Source organism: Papilio polytes, unplaced genomic scaffold (assembly GCF_000836215.1).
Source record: "Papilio polytes unplaced genomic scaffold, Ppol_1.0 DF822178.1, whole genome shotgun sequence".
Classification (NCBI taxonomy): Eukaryota; Metazoa; Arthropoda; class Insecta; order Lepidoptera; family Papilionidae; genus Papilio; species Papilio polytes.
In genome coordinates this window covers 2,567,813-2,577,355 of record NW_013527026.1, presented here as the reverse complement: position 1 = coordinate 2,577,355, position 9,543 = coordinate 2,567,813, and the positions used below count along the sequence as shown (strand labels likewise).

At 32.7% G+C, this 9,543-nt stretch overlaps 1 protein-coding gene and 1 long non-coding RNA gene across 3 annotated transcripts; one reads left to right on the top strand and one right to left on the bottom strand.

Annotated features, from left to right (window-relative positions):
* The first annotated feature begins 1,595 nt into the window (after nucleotides 1-1,595).
* Nucleotides 1,596-3,674, top strand: LOC106106566 (lipoprotein lipase-like). 2 transcript variants are annotated; one of them, XM_013287165.1, is made up of 5 exons: nucleotides 1,596-1,692; nucleotides 1,988-2,150; nucleotides 2,219-2,619; nucleotides 2,744-2,947; nucleotides 3,126-3,672. In XM_013287165.1, the coding sequence occupies exons 1-5, from the start codon at nucleotides 1,650-1,652 to the stop codon at nucleotides 3,338-3,340; spliced, it is 1,026 nt and encodes a 341-aa protein (XP_013142619.1). In that variant the 5' UTR covers nucleotides 1,596-1,649; the 3' UTR covers nucleotides 3,341-3,672. The 2 variants fall into 2 exon arrangements, with proteins under 2 accessions (XP_013142619.1, XP_013142620.1); XM_013287166.1 differs by having other exon boundaries at nucleotides 1,635-1,692; nucleotides 1,997-2,150; nucleotides 3,126-3,674.
* Nucleotides 3,675-3,726: 52 nt separating this feature from the next.
* LOC106106567 lies at nucleotides 3,727-9,537 on the bottom strand. The gene is made up of 4 exons (XR_001225811.1): nucleotides 5,402-9,537; nucleotides 5,141-5,198; nucleotides 4,135-4,761; nucleotides 3,727-3,834 (listed from the first exon to the last, which is right to left on the bottom strand). It is a non-coding gene; the product is annotated as an uncharacterized LOC106106567 (long non-coding RNA).
* Nucleotides 9,538-9,543: the final 6 nt, after the last annotated feature.

The window sequence follows — 9,543 nt, the reverse complement described above, 5'->3', positions numbered from 1 at the left end:
AAAAACACCTTTGCACACAGCCAATGCCGCGAAATTTATATTCGAACACCATAGTTCAGTCTTAGACTTTAAGAAAAAAGTTATTAAAAGGCAAAGTTTGACTAAGTTATTTGTAATAGACTAATATTGTAATGACACGTATAAAAGTGTCTAAGGAAAAGTTCTTTTTGAACTGAAAAGAATTGTATTGCCAATAAGAATGAAATTGATAAAAAGTGTGTTCAATTGAATAAGTTAAAAGAAGCCAGTTGCTGTGTGCAAAGGTTTTTCTACCACAAAATGCCGTGTCTTAAATAACATAACCCAGAGTCATATCACGTGTACCGACAAACGAAATAATAGAAAATGTAAAAGTATGATTATTTCTCTGACATTTGTATTTGTAATGTGGGATTCTGTAATTATAATGTGATAAAGGTACAAATATGGCTCAAACATTTAAAAGTCATGTGATAGCTAATCCTTTTATTATCTTCCAACACCTAATATCTACCATTGAAAAATTTGAATTAACGGTCTTACAATACGTTACTTGAGTTAAAAGTTCAATTTAGAACTAAACTGAGACTTCCTGTAAATTAATTTTAAATATGAAAAAGCACTTTGCAAAATTTTTTGTCATTTCTATAGACTAAAATGAAAAAGATAGCAATATTATTAGAATAATGTAACTAAATATATATCAGTTTGTATAATGGAAGTAAGTAAAGAGTGTTTGGTGCACGACGGCGTTGCGCCGCGGCCGCGGGTACGCCGCGTGTGGGCCGAGTGTGGGCCGCGTGTGGGCCGCGGGAGCGCCGAATCTTTGTCCTGCACAGTAACTGAGCACAACACACATTCGAGCGTACAATGCATCCTACCGAGCACTTTACACTTTACTCACTCGTATCTCGATACCTAAGTTTGCCTTAATGAAGAGTAAATAATGAATTGCACAAGCCAGACTTCTATAAAACTCAATTATGTATACATTTACTTTTGTTTTATAGAATATTTTTAGTTGTAAGTGTTGAAATCAGTGTTTACTGTGTAAGCACATAAAGGATTCAATTCAGAAAAGAAAATACAATAACGTTGCTATGATTTAAACTTTGTATTATTTTATCAAACCAACCCCAAAACCAATCCTTCCTTTACCAATATCCTAGTGTTTGGACCTCGAAAGCCAAAAAAAATCTGAAATTAATAAGGAAAAAATGTTTACGGTCACATATTTTGTAATTCGAATACTTCAACATCTCATACTATATTAAAAATTATCGTTTTTAAAAATGAAGGTAGTTCAATTATTTTTACCTAACTTACAAATACTGTGACTATGAAGTGAAGATTAGATCAAGGATTTTCTATGAAGTAAATTAAAGTGACATTGGTTGGTGACTGCGTGGATAAATCAGTTATATCTGTAAATAAATTATAAGCAATGTTTAAACTACACACAAGTGTCGCCATGAAATATTACTCGTACATTTATCTTGAACGTCGCTAACTAGGCCATAAAGAAGGACGACTTTAGGTTAACGGAAGTCACTTAGATAATCGTCGTTTACCTTAAAAGTATAAAAGTACTATAAGATATTTGCATAATTTTAATTTACTCAGGATAGTCATAAGTCAGGTCATAGCAGATATGTGTGCATACGCTGACGATGCTCGCTTGGCGGCGCCTCACTTACGTTGTTTTTCTGTGCGGTAATTATTTTTTTAATTAGTATATTTTCCCCGCTTAGAAATTCATTTTCCGATTTCAAAATTTATAAAAAAAATAGCCATTGCTTGATAGATTTAATCTGGGTACATCTTGTAATAGTGATTGTTCATTGGAAAATAAAAGAAGAATGGACAAGAGAAAATATGAGATTCCATTTCTTAGGCTAGACAGAAATTATTGTAAAATTTTAGGGTAAGGAAACCGAAGACGGAGAAGGCTATTAGGAATAAAGTGTTGACTGATGGTTACTGTTAAAATCCTAATTATTTTTAATAGCTTGTTTAGGTACAATAGAGTGTGAAGATGACACGAAAGACGACTACGGGTCCAGTTGGCTAATGCTCGTCGATGAAGCGTTCAATCGACATGTTTTGAACTTTTCTGATCTACCCTCGCGTGGGATGCGGTTTGGAAAACCTGACTTTTATTTATACACAAGGTAACCTTATTATTGGGTATCTTATCTTCAGTGTTGAGTTTAACCTAATTATCTTCCATCTCAAATAGGAACAATAGGGATGATCCAGAAGTGCTATTTATTCCAAAAGATGACAATTGCTTGAAGAGTGTATACTTCAATGGCTCCAATGACATCAGAGTCATAACACACGGTTGGATGTCCGACTACCAGGTCGGCTGGGTACAAAGCATTAAAGATTCTCTTTTACGGCATTACGATTTAAATGTGATGACCGTTGACTGGTCACACCTGGCTAAAAATCCTTTGTACCCGTGGTCGGCTTTGAGTGCAAAGTTCGTGGGCAAACAAATTGCCAAATTGCTTGACTCTTGCACAAAAACTTACGGCGTAGGACGTGACCGCATGTATTTAATCGGACATAGTTTAGGTGCTCAAGCCATGGGGTATGCTGGTAGATTTTTGGACGGTGATGTGCACAGAATTACAGGTATGTTAAAATGAATAATGTTTTATACAGGCATATTGTCTCAAGCATCGAGGAAACGATTATGTCTAAAATTAGTGTTATTCGTCAAAATTATACTTTTACTTCATTTACAAAATGATTTCAGGTCTAGATCCAGCAAGACCACTGTTTGAATTACCTCTATTGCCAATAGAATTTCGTTTAGACAAAAGCGATGCACATTATGTTGATATAATCCACACATGCGCCGGACTGTTCGGTTACGAAGACAGCTATGGGCATGCGGACTTTTATCCCAACGAGGGTACCACCGACCAACCCGGGTGTCCGGCGAAACGGGAGCTATTAGGTTATTTTTTCATTTATTACTGTAATTTGATATAATATGATAGCGTTAAAGCTGCATAAATACATGAAATAGAGTTTCAGATCTAGTTCACGACAAAAGATGAAGCAGTTTCTTTGCTGATTAAATACAGACGTCTTTAAGAATAAATAAATGATTTGTTGGCCTATTTTTATTACAGACAGTTGCAGTCATGGACGCGCCGCAATATACTTTGAGGAGTCAATAGAATATCCTTCTGGTAATGGATTCATGGCTTACCGTTGTGATAGCTGGAAAAAATTTAAACGCGGTCTTTGTAAAGAGAATAAAACAACGATGGGATATCACTCATCGTCAGATAGTAGAGGAGATTTTTATCTTCGCACAAATAGCGCCCCACCGTACGCAATATAAGATGTTTATTGAAGTTATTCTTCACCGACTCAGAAAATATTAATTCAATAATGGTTTTTTTGTGCTGTCTGTTTTACATTGTTTAAACTATTGACCACCATGGCGCCACTGTAGTCTTGACACATCAGAATTGATCCAATTTTAAGGCTTTTGATTCATTTGGATCGTAGTTTTGATTTTTGTTTACTTTTATTTTCAACGGATAATGTAGATTTTCTATTATTTTATCATTTTACTACATGCTTTACTTTCCCCTAACATTTTAGAACCCCAAAACCTCCTTATAGGGCTTTTGTTTATCTTTCAAGGAGCTATTAATTTCTCTTAAAAATAAAAGACAGTTGAGTTAAAGTGATATTGAGTTTATTATAAAATTTAAAATATACATTTACAAGAGATCAGATATACTTATTACATAAAATCTATCTACATTAAAACAACAACCAACAAGGAATTTTAACAAATCACAGCTTATTTTATAAATCTCGAACAATCTGAAACAAAGAGAATGAAAAGATTAGTAAATGTTCCTAAAGTGAAATAAACTACTTGAGTAAATAAAATATCAGAACATAGAATATTATGCGTCATTATGCATCAGTCGGGAAAAGAAGACAAAACTAAGTGAATCATCATATTAAAATTTTCAAAAATTATGCAACTGAACCGTATGTTGGTAATAAAAATCTTGTTGGTAGTTATTAAGAATTAGTAAAAATTGTTTATTAACTTGAAAGCTAGTTTTATTGTATTAAGTTATAGAACTATAGAATAAACAGCACATATCAACTCACCAATAACAACACAACCGAGGCTGGCACCAAGTACATATTGTCTATGGCTAAATTGCAACTGAAAACAAACCATTTCACTTGGATTATTTCTTTGTACGGGGAAATTACTTAATTACTAATAGAAAAAAAAGTTAATTATTGCTAACATTTGTAGACTATTATAGTAAAAGTATTTTTACTTAACTTTGTATAAAAATAGTATTTCTCTAAGCTTTAAAATTCGACTCATGGACTTTAATTCATATAATTTATAGAGCGAAAATATACATTTACACATATAAAGTGTATTTTAAAGGGACTCCTTTTATTAGATAAAATGTTTTTAACATCTATATAATAACGTATATATCCTGTTGCCGAAATAAATGTTCCAAAATACATTATCTTTTTTTTCACTAATTGAACTTAAGAGACCACATAGTGACAGGACTTACTTCAATTTTCAAGATGTTTATCTATTAAATTCTATTATGTAAAGTCAGCTACACACCTTCAGCTTTAACTGTACGGTTACAAAGCAGTTACTGAAGGTGTGTAGCAGGCTTAATGTACAATGTTAAAGATTAGCAACAATTTACAACCAAGTGTATGAACGTTCCCCGCCTGCGCCGACCACTGCGATAGACTCTGCGAAAGAAATTGCATCTTTACCATGGATTTTTTTTTTCATCTAACATAATTATTTCTAAATAATTAAACCGCAACATGAACTTCAAAGTTTAACTTACGTATAAGTCTCTTTTGTTACACGAGAATATTTGCTAATTAAATTGTTTAAGTTTTTTTGTGTAGAAAATAACAATTTAAGAAGTAGTAGGTAACTAAGGTATAATGCTAAGCAAATAAATGATACTTTGAAATTCACATTGATGTATATTTTCAGAAAATAAAAGTTATGCGTCATTATGCATCCGTCGGGAAAAGAAGACAAATTGTATAGTATTCATCATTATTCGATTGTAATATTGATAAAAATATTAAAAGTGCAATTAGTGTCATAATATACCTTGTTTAAATAATTGCTTCGGGTACGCCATACGAAGGTCGCTAAAAGCGATATCTACCTAGAACAAAGATAATTCATAGATCTTAATAATGCAAGAAAATATTTTGTTCATTTATAAAGGAATGGGCATATTATTTCAACTTTTAAACAAGTTTTCACTGCAGATGTTAAATTCAATAATCACTTTGATAATGTTTTTAGAGACGTCAGGTACAAATTGCCTTTGAATATTTTATAACAGAGAAAAGATATGGTAATTACCTGTTGCAGAAGATGGGACAAGATCTCACTTAGCTAAACACCGATACCTGTAAACATAATGTTTGTGTCAGTTTTTATGAATTAAAAACAATATAGAATTAACACGTTGGCTACCATTCCCCTAGAGAGTTACTGTAATATAGTTGGTATCAGCTGGTATTTAAATTCGTATATTGCAAATCAATAGTAATTAAGTTACAATACAAAGTTGTTATATTGGAATCAACAACATGAAACCGTTAAATTAATTACAGCATTTTGAACAAATAAAGATTAGAATGTCAGTAAATTCAAGTTATTCAACGTTGTTTTCTTCAAACCTGGTGATATTTATAAGTTACCCAAAAGTAAAAGTTGACGCCGATTAGAACAATTATAGGCAATATTTAAGCTTTATATGAAGTCAATGTAGATGTTTGTACTAAAGAGTTAAAAATATTAAATGAAATAATTTTTCGTAAGCATGTTCACTCTTTCAACAAGATTTTTCTAATTAATTTGTAATTGCTACGTCTCGGCATAATACAGCTACATGTTCAGCACTAAAGATGTATTTATGTTGACAGTTAATTTAAAAATCTCGAATACATTTACAGCAGACAGAACGTACAATGACCATTACATAAACAAGTCCGTTTTTGCAACGTAACGCCAACTAATGCAGCATGAAATCACCGGTGTTTTCTTTAGCAAACTTTATAAGGCGTATTCAAACGACTATAGAGTTAAAACAACGGTCACTGTATATACCCAAATGAGATTTTCTGAAGAAAATTTCACATAAAAAGATGTTACTGCACTTCTACATTTACAAATTCCCAATTTTAATAATACTTCCAACATATTTTATCGACACCGATAACTATTTAAGCTCTCAATTAGACGAGTCACTAAATTAAATGATGTTTGTTTGACTGACAAAAGTTCAACCTCAGCAAAAGCTTTTGATCGAGAATTTGAAATTATACTACTCGTTTAAATAAACTACTATAAAAGAATAAAATACTAGTAACTTATAAATCCTTTTGTAGATCATATTCGAGTATTATTATCAAGGTTAAATTAATTTAGTACATAACTGTGTTTTATAGTTCGTGAAAAAACAATTCCTGTAATTAAATAAAAAAGTCTAAAATCTGTAGATTGCAACTTACAAATATAGAAGATCGTTCATTTGAAATTGCGAGGAAGCAGTAAGAAAAGGTGACGTGCTGTTTGCTGCAAAGGTGACACGTTAAATGCTGGTTCGAGTACGTAAGGCAACTCACCACATCATTCTATTTAAAAGAAGAGATGGCAATTATGTTCTGATATAGGTTATCACAACAATTGAAATTCACGGTAAGGCGTCGTCCATTAGTCACGTGCTACTTTTTAACCCTTCCCCACCCCTCTGCTGATATGGTAGTCGTAGTTTCATCAAACAGAAAAATTCAAAGGACATCTCATTAAATTCCCCCGACCCTCGTGATATTTCGTTATTGTTCCGTACTTCTGTGCAGCATCACGTGATTAACGGACGCTTTTTAAGCAAATTTCCAGCAAATCGAGTAACATATGTGAATTGATACATTGTTGTAACAGAGATATAAAGTAACAAATTAAATCCTTTCAACTATTCCATAGGTGTTTGACATTCCTGTAAAATCAAAGATATGAAGTACATTACATTGTATTTAATAAAGTACTCCTCCTCAAACCTCCCCGATTTATATTGAAAAACTTATTAATTTTTGACCGACTTCCCAAAAGAAGAAGGTACTCAATTCGTATGTTTTTTTTGTGTGTTACGGCAAAACTCCGCCGCTAATGGAGCGATTTTGATAATTCTTTTTTTATCCGAAAGGTAGTGCTTGCAGGTGGGTCCCTTTTTTTTATGATTGTTTTTTTATGTTTACTGCCAAGATGATAAAAATTTGTCTGGCGCTAGTTTTCACACTAGAACGACCCTACCGATGACACATTATGTAAACCAGGGTTGTATCCTAGGTTTATTTTTTTACTTTCGAGAATCAATTTACGTACAAGCACTTTTCGCAATAGTTGCAAAGTAGAGCTTACATAAAATTGGTTTATATTTTTTTCCGGTGTTAACAATGAAATTTACATCATAATCGCGCTGTCTGCGATGAAATAATTGAAAATGAAATCCTAACAATTAACTTTGCCGGACGCGGAAATACGTAGATTTGTAAGCGGTTTGTACTACGTCCATCGAAAAAGTTTTTCAAATCACAATATTCACGGTTTGACCATTGAACATGTTTCGTAAAAGTTTAAACCGTTTTTTATTTTTACAATTAACTTAAGTAAGTAATTACTTAACTCCTCAGAACTGATAAGCAGATGTTCTGCGACAGTACCCACCTAATTCCCTTCCAGCATGGGAGATCAAGTCATATCTTCTTTCTTGAGTCTTCTTATTTCGCAAGTATTAAAAACGTGTCACAGTAGGGCGAAAAGTTTCTTCAAGCAATATTCATTATAGTTTTGTAATTGAGAAATAAGTAGAGAATGACACTTCTTGATAAGAAATTATTGATCCTGAAAGAAACATTGGCGACGGGGATTGAAAATTTCTGGTATATGGTTTTGCTACAAAGTGGATTAAAGTAAAATTAACTCGATTCTTACGTAAATAAGAATGAAAAAGAAAACAGCCTTTGACAAGAGCACAATATGGTATTGTTACTGAAGCAAAATGACGAAGATATCTGCTTACAGCAGTACAAGGAAAGCCAAATAGAAATTATAGCTCATATATCATCTGGAGAAGCTTGTTGGACCAGATAATCTGACGAAAAAAAGGTGGTAAAAGAATGATGGCTGCCATTTCTTCGTGTTTGCATGGAACATGGTGCATGGAGCAGGTCTGATATCGATGTCTTTTAGAACACTGGTGACGGAAAACTACAGTTGAAAATCAGTCGGCGCGACAAGTAACTAGACGCCATTATTTGTCGTCTGCTAAGAATTAAGGGCACAGGTTTTTTTATGGTAAAGGGGGTAAAGGCGGGACATCGATTTTTTCTGATTTTTTTGTTAACTAAATATAAAAGTTCTACAAATCACTGGGCGTTTCATTTCTTCGCCGATAGGTCTACGTTTATGGAAGGAATGGCATTAGGAATAACAGAAAATCTGGAAGCTATATTAATTAAATACTTGATTTATGGTAGTCAAGTGGAAACCCAAACGTAACCCAATAAGTATTCGTATAAAATTACGTGGTACGTTTGTGCTAATCAGAAGTAGGTACATAGTAGAACCTGTAAGGAATGTCACACAAAGATGTCATTAAATGTTAATAATTTAGCGATATAACTAGTACTACAGCTAATTAATGAATTATTTAAAAACTTGAAGATAGACTTATTAGTAAAAAAAAATTAACTGGAGGTCAACAAGATTTTCATATGTATTATACAACATCTATCAAAATATATGCAGTTCACACTTGAAATTCAATGTAGATGAGATTATCACACTTGTAAATTAATATTTAAATAAGTAAAAACATTACATAACAATAGTAATTTTGTAACAGAGCTTTAGTCGCGATTGTGCTAACACAGGGCCTACTGAGATTTCGAAATTTCTAGATTATTGCACATTATATGAATAAATGGTTCACGTCATCATTTTTAAATAAACCAATTGTAAGTTATATTAAGTCAAGTAAACATCCATATACCTTATTTAAAACAATTATTACTAACGCATTCTTTGAGTACTTTTTAAATTCAAAAGCATAATTATTAAGAGTCGGACGTTTCTCTGCCTTATTGTGTTGTAGTTGCAGTCCATTTGGTGCGTTTCGAACTAATTGCATTAACTGAACACTAACACTGTCCTGTATTAGCACTTTAACAACTTACCACAGATATCTTCATTCTAGAGGTCCATCGGTTGTACGTTGTACTGCATTTATTCATCTGTAGAACCGAATGCCACAGAATGCTATAAAAAATATGAAGAATCTCCGTTTGGGGTATATTGCCGTATCTAATTTGCTTCCTTGATAATTCTAAAATCCTTAAAGCGATGTTCAGTGCCAATATAGATCATTCAATGTTTGATGATGATTATTCTTCTGTTTAGCCCTTGAATTTTTTTTGTAAGAGAAGAGGGCAAACGAGCTA

Excerpts from the sequence above, each read along its gene's own strand:
- LOC106106566 (XM_013287165.1), top strand. The coding sequence starts at position 1,650 with ATGCTCGCTTGGCGGCGCCTCACTTACGTTGTTTTTCTGTGCG. Across the intron at positions 1,693-1,987 it reads TTACGTTGTTTTTCTGTGCG|CTTGTTTAGGTACAATAGAG; the intron begins GTAATTATTTTT and ends TATTTTTAATAG. Across the intron at positions 2,151-2,218 it reads GACTTTTATTTATACACAAG|GAACAATAGGGATGATCCAG; the intron begins GTAACCTTATTA and ends CATCTCAAATAG.